At 37.5% G+C, this 18,485-nt stretch overlaps 1 protein-coding gene across 5 annotated transcripts in view; it reads right to left on the bottom strand.

The window, feature by feature from the left end:
* Positions 1-18,485, bottom strand: part of nphs1 (NPHS1 adhesion molecule, nephrin) — a 116,986-nt gene that overhangs the window by 16,027 nt on the left and 82,474 nt on the right. For all 5 annotated transcript variants that reach the window (XM_047820995.1, XM_047820998.1, XM_027145749.2 and 2 more), the window contains 6 exons: positions 15,827-15,967; positions 14,238-14,378; positions 10,243-10,364; positions 8,245-8,407; positions 6,524-6,680; positions 5,072-5,223 (listed from right to left, as the gene is read on the bottom strand). In XM_047820995.1, the coding sequence (XP_047676951.1) occupies positions 5,072-5,223; positions 6,524-6,680; positions 8,245-8,407; positions 10,243-10,364; positions 14,238-14,378; positions 15,827-15,967 (876 nt within the window). The remainder of the gene's footprint in view (positions 1-5,071; positions 5,224-6,523; positions 6,681-8,244; positions 8,408-10,242; positions 10,365-14,237; positions 14,379-15,826; positions 15,968-18,485) is intronic.

Here is an 18,485-nt window from a genome sequence, read left to right as displayed (position 1 = left end):
GAGAGAGAGAGAGAGAGCGAGCAAGTCAGGAAGCAGGTATAAGCTGTAACATTGGCACTGATTCTACCCTAATGCCACACGTCAGAGCTCCATACTGCCGCAGAGCTGGCAAGATGAGACTTTGCTGATCATACGGTTTGGAAGTTGGATGAGTTCCATTGGTTTACAGCAGTCTTTAAGGCAGACCACAGATTCTCCATTAGATTGAGATCTGGACTTGGACTGGGCCATCCCAACACTTATAAAGGTTTCTCGTTAAATCAATTTGATTGTTGCTTTAGCAGTTTGTTTAGGGTCACTGTCCTGCTGGAAGGTGAACCTCCTTCCCAGTCTCATTTCATGGGCAGACTGAAACAGGTTCTTCAATAACTGCCCTGTATTTAACACCATCCATCACTCCTTCAATTCTGACCAGTTTTCCAGTACCTGGTGATGAAAAACATCCCCAAAGCATAATACTGTCACCACCGTGCTTCACTATGGGGATGGTGTTCTTGGGGTGATGAGAGGTGTTGGGGTTGTGCCAGACATTGTGTTTTCTTTTATGGCCAAAAAGTTCATTTTAGTCTCATCTCACCACAGTACATTTTCGGGAAATCTCCCATGTGTCTTCTGGCAAACTCAAGATCTTTTTTTTTTCTTCAATCAAAGCTTTCTTTTGCCCACTCTTTCATAAAGCCCAGCTCTGTGAAGTGTATGGCTAATAGTGACCAGTCTTTGCTGTGAAGCTCTCCAGCTCCTTCAGGGTTACTTTTGGTCTTTTGGATGCTTATTTTTAGTCTTTAGCGTAAATTACCAAATTTACCGTGGTGCCCTATTGAGGGGGATGTGGTAGCTTAATGTTTAAGGTGTTGGTCTGCCAATCGGAAGGTTGTGAGTTTAAATCCCATGTCCATCAGGCTCTTTTCCCCTGAGCAAGGCCCTTAACCCTCAGTTGCTTAGTTGTATAAAAAGAGAGATGGGTGTCTGGTAAATGTATTCTATCCACTTTGCTGTGGGATATTAAAAAGTTTTTTCTTTTTTGTAACCCAGCTCTGATTTATACTTCTTCATTTTCAGAGCTTCACGGTCTTCATCGTGCTGCTTGCTTGACGCTGCCTTTTACTCAGTGGTGTTGCAGGCAATTCAGAGCAGGTATATACTGTATGTACTGTAAGCTGAGATGATGTGACACTTAGACTGCAGACAGGTGGACTTAATTCTTCTTGAGGTAATTGGTAGCACTAAACCTATTTAGGAGCTTCATAGCAAACGGGGTTAACACAAATGCACACAGCAATTTTCAGTTTTCTATTTTAAAAATATTTTTGAAATGAGTTTTAAATTTCATCGACTCGAATTATTTGACACAGATTCACTACAAAAAAGCCACAAAAAATCTTTAAATTCCAGGTAAATATGGAACAAAATAGGAATAAGGCAAAAGGGGTGAATACTTTTGCACAGTACTGTATATAAAACCATTGAACATTTTTAATGCTTGCTGCACAGTTCTAATAATAGAGAAAAATAATTACTTGCTCATATTTTGAAAGGGAGTCTATTCAGGGCATATAATAGAAGACTTTGCTTGCCCTAGCCTTTTAATGCACTGCTTTAAGTACCGCAGCCTTGCTAGTCATATATTTTATATACTATACTTTGAAAATAAAACAAAGTGCAGGACCTACATTTACAACCAGTAGAACAGATTAATAGTTGAACTGGAATAAAATGAATTTGTTTGCACTTAAATGAAAGTAGATGAAAGGGAGTGTGAAAAATAAAATAATGCTTGAAATATAACCATTTGGATCAGAATCCTTTCACAATTTGACAGGACGGTAACCTGATTGCAGTCCATCCACCATCAAATTTGGTCATGTTTTTTTTGCTCTGTCAGCTGGAACCAGTCTACAGTAGTCATTCACCCCTGTCCTGTCTCATACACAAGGTGTTTCTGCTTGTATGATTGTTGCTCATTGTATTTCTTGTGCATTACAATCTATTCTAATATACAGTTGTAAGGTAAAATCTCAGAAGATAAGCAGGTTGCGAAATACCCAAACAACCGACAATCATAACACAGTCAACATCACTGAGATCTTTGATAGTTTACGTGAATATTAGCTTAATCTCCTGACATTGACCTGCATGAGTTTATGCATAGAGCGGTATAATGTGTCCTCACTGGCTGATTGGATATTTGAATGGATGTGCAGACATTCCTATTAATTTAGCATAAATTGCTAGTCTACAGATGCAGACTCTGGTTCAGGGGCTATAGAAGTTACACCAAAAGTCCCCTGCAGTTCTCTAAAGCGTTACTGTAATACGAAGCCTTACAGTCTGGAGAAGACCAGATAAGATATTTTGTTTAACAAACAGACTTTTGAATAAAGTGTTTTGTTAGGGATTTGTGATGTGCTGTAAGCTGTTTATATGCCATTGGTGAAATAATCATCCGCTTTCTCCCATTTCTCCAGCACTATTGTGACAACTGTAATAGCTTTGTGTTCAAAATAAAAATAATAACATGTTTTTGTGTGTGCATGTACTGTTATTGAGTAGCTAAACATGCTGTATAAAAAGAGACAGTGATGATGATGGCATGACAGTGGCGACGAAGACAAAGATGATGTTGGCAGTGGTGATGATAATGTTAAGATGAAAGCTCTAACAGTAATGATGATGAGGATGGTGGCAGTGGTTTATTGTTATGATTATGATGAAGAATGTGGTGGCAGTTATTCTGATAATGACTCCTGACAGTGGTGATGATGATGAAGCTGGTTAATAGCAGAGATGAACGATAGCTGATGGGACAATAATTATTGCTGATAATGTTGGCGATGAAGGTTGTGGAGGTAGCGATAATCATCATAATATTAACTCACGACTGTGACGATCATTCTAATGATAATATTGATTATAATACTAGTCTGTGACATTGATGATGAAGACAAAGACAAATGCAGTGATGATGAAGATCTTAGTGTTAGCGGTAATCATGATGATAATGATGATGAAGGTGGTAGTTTTGATCATTCTAATGATAATAACATTAATCAATGTTGGTGTGTGACAATGATGATGAAGATAAAGATGATGGCAGTGACGACAACGATGATAAAGCTGGTGGTAGGATCCAAAATGAATGTGACTGTAAGAAGTTTCTCTATTCTATGAGTCTACACAAACAAATAAATTTCCCCTCACTGCTATCCTGAGGACAGGAAGTGATATAGAAGGAATATATTAGGCAGTGGATAAAAAAGCACTTCAAGGTAGAGAAGCAAAGAGAGAGGCATTTACAGAATGGTCTCATTCATTTCCCCTGGTGAGTAAATAGTAATTATGAGCTACCACTGTGGACAAAGTAGCAGAAGGGCCAGCCTTGCTTCTTTAACTTTCCAAAATATTCAGAACTAATTTTTATGTCATGTCATAACTCATGTCATAACTCCTCAGGCATCTGATGAAGAGTCACATAGTATTCATGATCACTATCAGATTAATTATGAATAAATATAAAAGGGGGAATCAGAATGAATATTGGATTGTATTTCAGGGTTTTTATGGTAAACATTAACCATAATGCCGGGGTGTAGTGGACTCTCTGGGAGGGAGGGAGGGAGGGAGGGAGAGAGAGAGAGAGAGAGAGAGAGAGAGAGAGAGAGAGAGACTCAATATATAAAGTGTTCAGAGAATACAAAATAAATGACTGGATATAAACTAACTATATAAGAAATAAAAAAGGAGAGAGAGAGAGAGAGAGAGAGAGAGAGAGAGAGAGAGAGAGAGAGATGAAAGTATAGAAAATAGAGGCTCATACAGTTAGAGGACAAATATATATATATATATATATATATATATATATATATATATATATATATATATATATATATATATATATATATATATATATATATTAAAATGACCTTAATGCAACCAGCTTAGCAAATTTAGTAGAGATCACCATCAGCAATACAGAGTGGAACCCGACTGAAACTTGGGAGATTTTTTTTTTTGTCTGTTTGGCAGATTTTAAGACATATCTTTGCAACTTCTCTTTACCATTTCAACACGGCCCAGGGTTTAAAAAAAAAGCCTGTTTGCCCAAAAACAAGCATTTTGTATACTTCGCTGCTCCCCCTAGATTACAGTAAGATAACTGATAAGACTTCACTTGTGTAACCTGCATTATATCATTAACACACACTTGCTCATTCAAAATATGATCCAATTAGCCAATCAGGTGGCAGGATATTGCATAAAATCCTGCATATACGGAGAAAGAGTTTCAGTTCACATCGCACATCCAAATGAGAGAAAATGTGATCTCAGTGATGCAGACAGTGGTATGATTGTCGGTGCCAAACGTGCTGGTTTGAATAGTTAAGAAACTGCTGATCTCACACAACAGTGTTGTTGATGAGCAAGGTTAAGGAAAATTGCACACTTAAATCACACACTTTAAAACCATTGTAAGCAGAAAAGCATCTCAGAACACACAACACATTGATCTTAAAAACAAGAACAGGAATCTAAGGCTATGTTAGGTGCATGTTCACTGATGCAACGTCTGGCATCAAAAAGAAGACGCATTTAAAGATATTATTCCTATTGTTGTGCAGGAGCATCAGACACTTTTATAGCCAGATTATAACTGAAATGATCAGATGTGTGAACATTTTACTACAGAACATATCTAAAGGCTTGATCAAAGCATGGTACAGTATTTACCAGGTTACCTAGCAAGGTATTTAAAGCTATTTTTAAGCAGACTGTGTTAACAAACCTAATTTTTTTGCAAGATTAAAAAGTAAATAACATTTTCGGCTACTTTTGATCAAATATATTTAACTTTCTTGTTGAGAAAGATTTAGCCTCCACAGCAACTGCAAAAACTGTGTAATATTGACTGCTGATACTGTGATACTCTCACTTCCTCAGGCCCCTTACACGGCCAATACACAATGAAAGGTCGATGGTTAAGGTGTTAAGTATTTAGCTGACCTGAAAAAAAGCAATATTGCCAAGTGAGAGTGCATGTGTGTGTGTGTGTGTGTGTGTGTGTGTGTGTACATACTGGTGCTGAGCAGCTGGATATCGAGTGTGTCCTCTCCAAGGCCGTTACGGGCGGTGCAGGTAAACACGGCATAGTCCAGAGCTGCGCTCACATTTACTACAGTTAGGGTGCTGGTGTGTACAGCCCCCTCTTTTACCATCCGCTCCAGATACCTTCACCAACACACACACGCGCATCAGCATATAACAGTGTGTTATACCAGTAAAATCTGTACTTCTCCAGAGTGTGAAAAAGGGCAAAGACAATCACTCTGGACCCCTCACATCCAGCACACTCCCTCTTTGAACCGTTGCCATATGGTCGACGCTACAGAGCCCTGAGCACCAGAACGACCAGACATAGGAACAGTTTCTTCCCTCAGGCAATCCATCCGATGAACATTTAACATACACGGAACACACAACACTATTCTTACATATTATTTACTTATTATTTACTTCAAATGCACATTTCACACGTACATTTGTACATACAATTTGTCTATATTGTATATGTCATTCTGTTACACTGTGGAGCTTCTGTCACTAAAACAAATTCCTCACGTGTGAAAACATACCTGGCAATAAAGCTCTCTCTGATTCTGATTCTGTTATACAGCTAAACCTAATTCACATTTTCTTTAATTTGTACCTAGTTGCTATGTTCATAATTTGCTAGTTTCATTTCAGAAAGAAAAGATGTGGGTGAAATGGAAGTGTGCAGTGATATTTTCAAACCCACTTTGGTGTATAATTGCTTTAATCTCTAAAGACGCTTATAGCTCAGACATTAGGCAAAAATGGTAGTTTCATGACAAAGTGAGGTGTTTCTTTCCACTCAGTATTGTGCATTTATGCTTCCTATAACAGCTCATTTCAATTCAGATCATAATATAATTAATAGAATCAACATGATTTGCATACTAAATATTGATTATCCAAATCTCTGCAAAATATACTGCAAACATACAGTATAATGATGTGATCTTATAGCTTATGGATATATGTTTATAGATCTGTTTCGTATTACTAAATTGTACATTAAGGTACTTTATTTACCTTACGTAGTTGTTGCAGTAGTAGTGATAATATTAATAGAAAATTTTGTAGTAATCACATCAGTAGCATTCATAGTATTAGACATAGCAGTTATAGTAGTAATAGTAGCATTGTAAGTAGTAATAAGATTAGTGGAGATATAAGGAGTAGTATTAATAGTAGTCATTATAGCAGGTGACGTAGTTAAAAAATAATGCAACAGTATTGAAAAATGTAGTAGACAAATAAAGTAGACTTAATAGCATTAGTAATAGCAATAGCAGCAGCAGTAATAGCATCTGTAGAAATAGCAGCAGAATTATTAATAGTAGCATTAATGCTAGTAAGTAAAGACAGATGTCTTCTATCTCCATGCCAGTATACTGTGTATCTTGTGTGTGTGTGTGTGTGTGTCTGTGTGTCTGTGTGTGTTTACCGTGGGCTGCCAAAGTTCAATGGTATGCCGTTCTTAGCCCAGCTGAATTCGACACGTGGGACTCCTTCAGCCTGACAAACCACATCAGCGTCAGTAGTACCGTCTCCTCGACTCGCCACTTTTCTCCACTGTGCCCCCTTCTGCAGCTCTGGGGCAACTTCACCACAACACACAAACACATGAGCTTCATTATATATTAGTAAGATTTTCCAAAACAGTATAATGACCCAGAAATAAGTTCTCCATATAATCTGGATAGGTTCAGTGCTATGACAACATCCCTTCATGTTAACCTCACATCACTTACAAACTTAAGAGAGGGGAATTTGTTTTCTGAAGTCATTTCTGAAGTGTATTCACATGTTTCGGTCTAGTGACAAAGAGTGATGCGCAAACTTGCGTAATGTAATGTAACTCTTACTTCAATCACTAGCTTTAAAGCATTAGTCACTATAGTGAGTAGGTGATGTTTTGTACACAGTGAAAGAGGATAATTGCTTTCAGTGCTGTCTGTGTGGGATGGATGGCATTGCTTTATCCCCTTTTAAATCAAAGCAACAACAACAAATTACATGTGTCTCTAAGCTCATGTATATGGAAAAGTTTACTTAGCACTTTCTTTAAAGTGTGGTGTTAGGCTGCTCTGGGAGGCAGCAATATGAACATTAGACAACGAGTCGAACATTTCTTGAAAAAAACTCAGATAATTAAGAAGATTAATTGATAAGTAATGAGAATTAATGAGCCCCTAACCCTAACTCAGCTCAGGTAGCCAACTAAGCTAAAGGTAACTAGTGGTAACTTTTTTTTTGTGCCAAGTATCGAATATAAGAATATATAGGAATAAGTATTTGTGAAGACCGAGTTAGCTGACATTGTGTATATTTGTTTGATTGCATGTTTTCATTTCCCTCCTACTGATGAATTGATTCAGAGTCGATACAAATTCTGACTTCGTAGAGTTCACTTGTAGGCTGCAGACAGACTAAATCACAATCGCGGACCAATAATTTTGTCTACATTTGGATGTTATCCTCTGCTTAAAGCATCGAATCCAAGGACAAAAGAGCACCAGGGTTAGATTCTGTCAGGACCAACTGGCCGCTACAGATTACAGATGCCAGAATCCACAGCCGTTTACTCGTTCATCATTGGCAATCACGCAGACTTTTAACCATGCACACATGTTCACATTTACACCTGAATCTATCTAAACATTCAGCCAGTTGCAATGTACAGTAACTATCAGATTGTGCTTTCACACTTATCTTATTCTGTTTTTAATTGTTTGCCTGTCTTTCCATTTATGCTTGACCTTTCAGAGCAACTTACATTTCCATCTCATTTTATACAACTGTTCAGGGTTGAGGGTTAAGGGCCTTGCTCAGGGGCCCAGCAGTGGCAGCTTGCTGGACTTGGGATTCAAACTCACAACCTTCCAGGTCCAACACCATACCCACTAGGCTAACACATCACAGTTATCATGGAATGAGCCTTGCCTGTGTTTTATATATCTATACCTTGATTTTTAATTATAAAACTGTTTCACTGTTTAATCTGTTTGTGAAACATTCAAAGAAACTAAACACTAAGCTTTCTTATTGCATCGTAGTTCTTATTCTTAGCTCTGTTGATTCATTTTCCTGATCTGTAGAGATGAATTCATCATGTTGAAGAGATAGAATTAAGTGTTAATGAAACTGCAGAACTCACGAACTCACAGTGTACAACAAGCTGACCCACCACGCTGGCAGGGGGCGCTATACGGTTGTTTGCAGTACACTGGTAAGGACCTGCATGAGCTCGGGTCACCTCATAGATGGTCAAAAGTCCAGTTGATTCGTCTTGACTCTTCTCTCCCAATTCCTCACGCTCACCTTCACCCTAGACGGCAAATAATCGAAACACACAGAACAGCGGTTACACTGAGCTTACACAAACACATCTATGTTAATACATGTTTTAAGCACCAAATAAATGTGCGTACTAGCAGACCAAAAATCTTTATAAAGTAGTTCAATAATTGTAATATACAATGTTAATACAAAACCTGATTTCGAGGTAAATCACCTAAGTCTGTTTTGCAACAATATCATGAGTACTGTCATGCTAGAAGTGTGTTACTGCTAAATGATAGAGGGATGGAGAACACGATGTTTACAACAGTGTCTGGGAAATTCTTCCTGAAAAACAAGTCCTGACTGTCCTCTAATGCGCGTCTGTCCTGACGTTATTATTTGATATTTGATGTGTAACCCATAACCCGTTGCTCCAAAAGTGCTTGTCGCAACAGAATTCACTATGAAACAGAAATCAAGCATCGCGTTAGTTCTGGCAGGCGTGCATCAGCTGGTAATCAGCTGTACATAACATGCACCAATTTGGTTACGGCATCCTATTACCCGACCATTTAAATTCCCATTCATCGAGCCGCTTTCTAGCGCGTCGCTGCTGCTGCTGCGACTTAAACTCCCTCTTCCAACCCCGACTCCACCATGCCGGAACCTGTGTTCATTGTACCAGTTTATATCATAAATCTCCGCATATTTCTCTCTCTCTCTCTCCCTCTCTCTAATTATTTAATTATTTAATTATTCATTTATCTGCTAGAAGAAAAAAAAAAACTCTATGCATGATTAATGGTTCTGTTATACGAGGGTCTATTCTATTTTCTAGTTGCTGCTCTCCCCGCTCGGTCCATGCATGCGCACAGACGGGTGTGTGGATTCCTGCCCAGAACAGAACCATACTGCCAACACTAACTGTATGCTATCATCTAATAAATTCTCATTTGACACAGTGATCCTGAGAGAAACATGATTTTTTTTGTCACTTTCTGTAGCATTAAAAGGACAAAATAAAGCCAAACACACACCTTTTCATTTCAAAGAAATTGATAGTGATAATTGTCCACAAAGCAAGCATAGAATTTCATATCACATCAGAAATATAGAATTTGCTTCATCAACATTTATGGATTTAGAAAGTAGATTTCCTGTCTCCTGCATGGACATCTGCCTTTCTGCTTATCAACTTTCCCACCTACAGTATTTCAACGTCCTAAAAGTGAGGACTTGCAAATTCTATGCAACGGTCATATCTTTCCCTCACAAGCACATCTGCATGATTAAAAATAGTCTCTTATGATATCAGAAAGCACAATGGTTGTGAACTTTGGACAGGAAATGCAAAAAAAAAAGCACTAAAATGGTACAGCCTGAGCTAACAGTGACAAATGTAGCCTGTGGCAAAGCCGCTTTAATGAAAGCTATTTTTCTCCATTTGGGACGGAGAAGGCGGAGCGCAGAAGGGCGAGACACTTAGAGCACACTTACGGCAGTGAAATATAGCACGTCCTTCTGTTAAAGAGTTGCCAGCGTTACAAAGAGAGCCGGAGAACGCAAAGAGACAGAGGAGGAGGAGATCGAGAGAGGAAACGAGAGTGATGGAGAGAGACAAAGAAAGAGGAAATTATTCAAGGAGATGAAGGAAGGGTGGAAAAAAGGAAAAGCAATCATTGATTTCAGATTCTATTTCATTTTCAGCATACTGTCATGGTCTGACAAACACCTACACTGTCTTATGAAGAATGTGAGTATTAAAGAATAATAAAAGAGGGCACTTCAAACAAGTCTTTTTTTTAGTTTAAACAAAATATAAAAAGGGAAAACTGTTGGGAGGAACTACTGTGACATATAAAGTACGTGGTAATCTCGCACCATCCACTTCCAGGAAAACATGCCATCAGTCACAGGGTTGGCGTCAGCGATGCAGAACAGATCTGCAGTGCCTCCGACATTCACCTGCACAGGATCCGTCTTCATCTTGACGCTCGGGGAATCTATATTATTTAAAAAAAAAAAAAAAAAAAGTTGGTTGCGTATTTCAGTTCATTTTAATGTTACAGTGAAACATAGCCTTTTGTGGCTTTTTCACATGAAGCAGAGTTACTGTGACATCCCCCAAGTTGTTTGCATAACCGTGTTGTATTCTTTTTTAAACATTTCTATTTCAATTTTATGTAGAATATACAAGATTAGTTGTAATTTTATTCCTGTTACTTCTGACATTGTAGCAGCCATAAACATCCTTCCCTGTTATTGTGAAGCTTCAGTACTGAATACCTGATGCTCCTCCTTCAACAAATCTCACAAAACAACAATAGTAGTGTGAAACATTTTTCACATGTAGTGCACGTTTTTTTTTTCCTCGTTTCACAATTCATTTATATTGCACTTGATTTTTTTGTTTTTGCATTCTTTTGTCAAATGTTCTTTCTTTGTGAAAAGCATACAGTATGATCATCGACGCTATTGTACGATGATAGCGTCATCAATGCTAAAAATGATCATCGACGCAATTGAACAATGCTATTTTAGGATTAAAAAGGGAGCTGTAGATAGAAGTCTCATATTTTCTTTCTTCTCTTTCTCTCTCTCTCTCACACTCTCTCCTTGGCTCCCATTGGGTTCATAGCCTTGAGAAAAGCAGCCCATTAGTACTTGTGCTTTTGCCTGTTGACACACTCGAGACACTTCCCATTGTCTCAGACAGAGAAAATAGGAAGTTCAATGTGGAAAACAGGGCCATCTGTAAAAGCTATTAAAACGTTCCTTACATAATGAATGTGTAGCTCTGTCAGGCACTATTGTAGCAGGACGCAGGGATCCATTAGTGACGGAGGATTTTCTAGAACATGTAGGCCTAGTTTTGGTACAAAGCAGTTATTAAATCATTAAGGAGGTAATTGCAGGTCAGTAGCATTCTCTCTCTCTCTCTCTCTCTCTCTCTCTCTCTCTCTCTCTCTCTCTCTCTCTCTCTCTCTCTCTCTCTCTCTCTGTTTCTTCCTTTGCTTAAACCATCAGAATAAATTTTCTATCCATGCAAGTAATAATTACGGTTGCATATGCAGAACCCAAAAGACCCTAATAGAATGTTGTCCATTTGACACATTAAGTCAAGAATATTTTATTCAGATCAAGGTCTTTTACGTAGGTATTGATAACAAGTCACACAACACACCGTATGAAAAAAAAAAATACATTAGTCAAACAAAATAGTGAGCAAATGGGGTTGGGGTAAATTTTGGGTTTGTTTAAATTGTTTTATTTTACACTATTGCAAAGTATTTGAGAAATCGTGATATAATCCTGATTTAAGTTAAATGAATAAGGAAAAAATGGCTAATAACTTCAATGAGTTTGAATAAACTAGCACTAGCTAACGTAACACTATATACTGTAGCATCAGGTATCTTATCCATTATTGTGCTCATAACCTGGTGTGATTTTTCATCTCTTGTTCCAACCAGCAGATGTACTAATCATGAGAGTTTTTTTTTTTAAATGGCTGTGCAAGTAATTTTCCAGACAATATATTCAGTTATTTGGACAATTTACGAGCCTATGTATCAGACAATGCACAAGTGTATAAAGAGGATAAATGTGTGTCTGTGAAATACGATGAGGAAACGTGCTTACGTGAGCACTCTTTCTTGATATATATAGTGTTTACAGTATTTCATTACATTCTGTTCTTGTTTATTAGCAAGGTAACATCTTTGACCTGTTCATGCTGGATGAATTTTAAAGAGTAAACATTAGAGAATAAACTGCAGACTTCACTTACAATTCTAATGTATAAAGATTTCATGCATGTTGTGTGTTCAGAAGTGACAGTCAGGGGTAAACATGTATACTATTTGCTCATTGTCTCCTGTCTTTACTTTGACATGTTGTAATTACACCTTGTGCAAAATCAACTGTTTAACTTCAGTTCGTCATGATTTATTTGACACTGTGGTACAAATACAGGAACAAGCTCATTTTGCATGCAGGTTGTTCAGATTGAATTAATACTTGCCTATGGCACAGGTAGTAAACGTAAAGAAATTACTTTTGTTTCTGAGGTGCATTGCATCTGCATGTTTAATACTTAATCATTTGTGGCTAGTGATATAGCCACAAATTACAGCATTACAGGATTACAGCAGATGTCTTGACACTTTTTCTCTATGATTCTATGAAAAATTAATTTTATTTTATTCTCAATTATTAACTGTTTACATGCTTCAATATTCTCCTGCTAAAATTCAGATCTCTCAAATAAAATGTGACCAACAGACAGACTGTTGTCTATATTACTTGTTGCCTGTAGACCAATGTGTAAACATTTATACAAGAACATGCCAATAACCAAGCTGCAATAATCTTCACTCAAACATGCTATAAATTGAAATGTAATGTTTTTGCATAATAACTGTTTATGAGACAATCCTGTATGATCATCTATTACAACAGAGAACTATTTATTTCTTTTTTTTTAAAACCAATATACAACTACATACCACTATATAACCAATGACCAACTTGCATATAAATGACCCTAAAGTCCTACTATGTAGCTACTATAGTTTTAATTACACAGTAATGGTGTATACAGACTCTGAAGCTCAGTATAAGTTTTTTTAACATTATTTAACAACTGACCGAGTAAAGGCCGTTGTTGTTTTCACTGTCATGTCCGTGATCCTTAAACTAAAACTCTGCCTACGTTTGGCTACTTTTGTGTGTGTGTGTGTATAGAAAATTAGAGAGGATGTACTGTAGAGAGGAAGGGAGAAGGAAAAAAAACAACTCATTGGTTATAAACCATCAAGACTTTCATCATTTTCTCATTTTCATACACTGTTCTGACTGACAGGGTCTCAGAGAACTCATTTAACAGCTCTATGCTTAGATTGAATTCTGCTGCACATCTGAGTCCCTTTGGATAAAGGCTTCTGCCAAGTGAATAAATATAAATGTAGACATAAGACATGCTGATGCTGATACGTGAGCTTCAGAAGTAATGGGCCTTTCATGTTTCCTCTCCTGCATTGTGTTTCGCTCTAATATTACAGAGACACTAATCTTGTTTCATCAATGACAATGACGCAACGTCTTTTATAACACCGTCTTCCATTTGCATAATGCCAACGTGATGACAGACAGCAGTAGGAAACTCCTTTTCTTTTCTAGATTTTGGGTTTCAAGCTTTGGAAATGCATACATGTGGCTGTTTGTTTAAACCAGCAAGCATGGAGACAAACAGTCAAAATGGCAGTTTTCTTTCTATAGAATTTTTGGACCTCAACTTTAATAATCCAAATGTATTCATTTAAAAAAATCCCATGTTTTGGTCTTCTTCCCACAAAGCTCATGTTGGCTAAGGAGCCAGTTATGAAGTCATTATGGAATGGTCGTTAACAATTCCGAAACATTTCAACAAACAATAAACATGAAACTAAATTCAACAAGTTAACAAATTTTGATTTCCAAGGACTGCTTATTTCCAAGCCCCCGAAGTCGTTTAATTTGTTACTGGTGTGTGGCTACCAGTGAGTGTTCTAAATACTACTAATACTTATGTAATAAACTGGTTATAATATTAGGCATGAGCCTAATAAATTCTGTGGGGTTTTTTTCAAATATCAAATACTACAATGCTAACAGTTGGAATCAAAATTTATATGAAAGTTTTCTGCCTTTTTAATCAAACTTTTTTCAAACAAGTATTACTTGTGATTGAGACGCATGCAACAGTGTAATGTTTCAATCTGTAGAATTCAGAACAATAAAGGGTAGAAACTTTCAACATTTCTCATTGTAAAGGTTTTCCCAGGCTGTCACAGATAGTGTTTAAAGTGTGTGGTGGTTCTGTGGAAGGTTCTTACACTGGACGTCCAGTTTGATGTTGGTTCTGTTCTTTCCTCTTGCGTTTGAGCACTCTACTGTGTACACACCCGCGTCACGCCTGGTTACGTTCCAAATCTCCAGACCCACGCCATCGGGGAAATGGTACCGAGGATCCCGATCTGTTTACACACACATGAGGTTATATGATGCTACAACCTGAAACTAAGCATTCTACGCAAATTTAACGAGGAGTTGCAATTTTATGTGGTATAAAATTGTTTACAATGACAAATCTGTACATGATAATAGCAATAAAGTGGTATCCCTTTAGTATCCCAGCTTTAGGCTTTAGTATCCCAGCATCTAGGGAGATGTGTGTGTGTGTATGTGTGTGTGTGTGTGTGTGTGTGTGTGTGTGTGTGTGTGTGTGTGTGTGTGTGTGTGTGTGTGTGTGTGTGTGTGTGTGTATATAAACACATACACACACACTCCCTTACTCTTAATAGATTCATTTACACTCATCACACTCACTCACAATCACATTCATATTCAAAAACATCACCTCTACATATACTTTGTGTACGTTATGAGTGTGGTGTGTGTATATTAGTAAAGGTGTGTGTGTGTGTGTGTGTGTGTGTGTGTGTGTGTGTGTGTATGTGTGCATATTTTAAATCTTAAAAAAAAATTATACGTGTGCGTGTGTGTGCGTGTGTGTAAAATCATCTTAGATTTAAAATATGCACATTTTTACCCCTTTCCTTTTAGACACAATGGGAAGTTCTAACTTTTGCACTTAACTATAATTTGAATCTGTTTGAACAAGTACAAACGATTTCTTTAAGCATCTGAAAAGGTCATGCACATTCTTATTTTTATCTAAGCTGTAGTTAAGCTTCTTTAGAAGAAGTGCAGCTCTGGTACATACACTGTAAAGTTCTGAATTGGAGTCTATTAGATTTCTTGGCTTATTTAGTTTTATCTGGTATGAAAATGAATAGTTTTAGTTGCCAGAGGTTCCTTCATTCTTCACTAATAAAAGCCAGTGTTTTTTTTTTTGTTGTTGTTGTTGCTCTTTTTGCAGCAGATTTTGGAGTAACGGGTGAGGAGCGTACTAATTGCATTAGAATTATGTGTAAAAGGAAAACAATTAAGTGAGTGTTTGCACTGGGCATGTGGCTGGCACTTGAGCGAAATGTGTGAACAGGATATTTAGATAAATTTCTGTTTCCTCTGCCAAGAATTCTGCCAACAAGTTTTAAATGATGTGATCTCAGTTTTAAATGATGTGATCCTAATTAATTGGCAACTTTAGAATTCTGCCATTCTTCCACCAGATGCACAAAAATAATCAAGAGGGCATAGATTTCCAGTGTATCATTAACACAACCTGGAACACACCTACACTTAGGCGAGCACAATGTGATGAAAAACAGTCTGTGTTAAAACTACATGCCGTGTCTCATTCCGAGTGGCAGCCGTCTTCATTTAACCTGCACGTATTAACACTCCAGGCAGGAGCACATCTGGCACAGAAGCTGTCTGTGTTTCATTCAGTGCACATAGAGCACGTGGTGACAGAACAATTGCGAGGCAGATTGTACTGCGATGTTAAAATGCTTATTACCTCTTAGCACCTTCTCGCCATGGAAGATCCACTCACAGGAGATATCGTCTGGATTGGCTGAGACCTTAACAGGAAGCGTGGCGATGTCGTCTTCGATCACCTCCACCAGTCTTAGCTGGTCTTCTGCAAACTCGGGAGAGACTGATACACACAAATACTCTCGCTATTTATCTCATTATAAAATGATTCAAAATTTCCTGTCACTGTTTATTATTATTATTATTATTATTATTATTATTATTATTATTATTATTATTATTATTATTATTATTATTATTATTATTAAAACATCATCAGCATCAGAACATGATCAGTGATGTTTGCCAAGTAACAAACAACGGAGCAGGTGTTAAATGATGTTTAGGTGCTAATTAAATACACCTACGTTATAAATATATATATATTTTTTTTTTTTTTTTTTTTTCCAGGATGACATAAATAAATCTACATCATTTAGCACAGATTAAATTACAGCATGGTTAGTGTGTGTTAATAATTAGACTCATAGCTCAGTTCTCAGTGTGAATACCGGATCCCACTATTTTCTTTCTGCACCACAAACACATTATTTACAGCTTAATTTATTCAAGCAGTATTTAGTTTTCCTTACAGAAACTAGTTCATTTGTTTGGTTCCTGGATGAATCATTAATGGACCGATTTAAAAAGTAATCAATTAATTTTAAAGTTACATAAAGTGTATTCAAGCTGAAGTTCAAGGCTTGTTAATGTTAACGGTTGATTATTGGCTTCACGGACATGGGTCATGACTGACTATCTGAAAGTGAAAGTGACGTAACGTGACATACTCAGAATTCATTCTCCGCATTTAACCCATCCAAAGTGCACACACAGCAGTGAACACACACACACCGTGAACACACACCCGGAGCAGTGGGCAGCCATTTATCCTGTGGTGCCCGGGGAGCAGTTGGGAGCCTTGCTCAATGGCACCTCAATCGTGGTATTGCTGGCCCGAGACTCGAACCCACAACCTTAGGGTTAGGAATCAAATTCTCTAACCATTAGGCCACGACTTCCCCCTATCTCGTCACTCGCTTGTTTACTTATTCACACACACTTGCTCACTCATTCACTAGCTAATTCTCCAGTCCACTCACTTATTCATTGACCCACTCTTATTCGCTATCACAGTTAAATTCATTCCTTCAGTCAAACATGCTCACTTCTTCAGTAGCTCATTATTTACTCGCACACACTCTCAATGGTTAATTTGATCCACACATGTGTGTGTGTGGCAGTTGTTCCATTCCTGTGCTAGTTTGTGATAAAAGCTTGACAACACTAAGATTTCACAATTGATCACTCATGACTCATGTAACAGCTGGATTATTTCCTGCACCGCTTCTAAGTCCCTTTGGATAAAAGCATCTGCCTGAGAAATCCATGTAAATATAAATATAACACACGTTGATCTGTGAACTTCAGAAGTGTCAGGCCTTTCATCTCTCTCTCTCCCTCTCTCTCTCTCTCTCCTAAACACTCTCTCATTACAGAGCTGTAAATGCACACTGTCACTGCATGCAACTGATGCAATGCTTTTTTACAGCACTGACCTTAAAGTAACATTTAAAAAAATAAATGTTTTACGATATATGCATTAAATACACGTGTATATACATGTATGACTTTTAGCAATTTTCCAGGTGTAACTGAATTCACTCCTCCACAATGCGAGGGATTTTTTAGTGTTGCATTTTAAAAGTATTAAATTGAAAATCACATCGTCTATCGAACAACAAAAGCTGTTTTCTTTACCATCTGCCCACTTTCTAATCATCCCCACTGCAGTGACTAGTTAATGTATTAATAGTCATGTCTGTTCAACCTCCAGTACTATTTTGATACACAAAGTGTGTTTCAGCTCTGACAGTAGTCTCTGCTGTAATTTAAGTGACACCTTTCTGTCTGATACATGATTGTTGTTACAGTTACAGCTAGCTCAAATGAAGGTGCGCATTCCCCGAACTTTGCTTTAAATAGATGTGGCTGTTCTTGTGTTATCATGGCATCATCGTCAAGAGAATGCTTTAATATTTATTAGCCTATAAACTCTATAGTCTCTCCTCTCTCTCTCTCTCTCTCTCTCTCTCTCTCTCTCTCTCTCTCTCTCTCTCTCTCTCTCTCTCTCTCTCTATCCTCCATCTGCATACCTTTTGACATGCAATAGTGCTTTATTTATGAAAGCTCCACTTCAGTTTAATGTGTAATGGATTTCTTTACTCACTCAGCCATGAAAGATTTTGCCATCTAATGGATTCCATAAAGTTCACTTTTACAGTTATTTGTGTGTGCTGGTGAGCAGTTTTAATATTTGGGAGCCTTGACTTTCACAGCCTTTACTGCAGAACGGATGAAGACGTCTACAATTTATACACATGCACAGACACTTGCAGCTAGAAAAAAAAAATCATCTAGAGAATACAATTTCAGACAAACACAGTAATTAATGTTAAGCATGAAATTCACACTGCAACCTCGATTAGGTGAATGAAAGTGACTCAGGAGAAGCAGAGGGCCATAAGAGGACCAAAATATTTTGTCATGTTAACAAACGCAGTCCTTTGTGATTTTAATTCAATACACACTTTGAAGAGGTGGCTGAAAACATCAGGCAAAACAGTATAAAAGTGAAGCGA

Source organism: Tachysurus fulvidraco, chromosome 11 (assembly GCF_022655615.1).
Source record: "Tachysurus fulvidraco isolate hzauxx_2018 chromosome 11, HZAU_PFXX_2.0, whole genome shotgun sequence".
In the NCBI taxonomy this organism is placed as follows: domain Eukaryota; kingdom Metazoa; phylum Chordata; class Actinopteri; order Siluriformes; family Bagridae; genus Tachysurus; species Tachysurus fulvidraco.
Note: the sequence above shows the minus strand (reverse complement) of the source record. Positions and strands in the feature narration are given on the sequence as shown.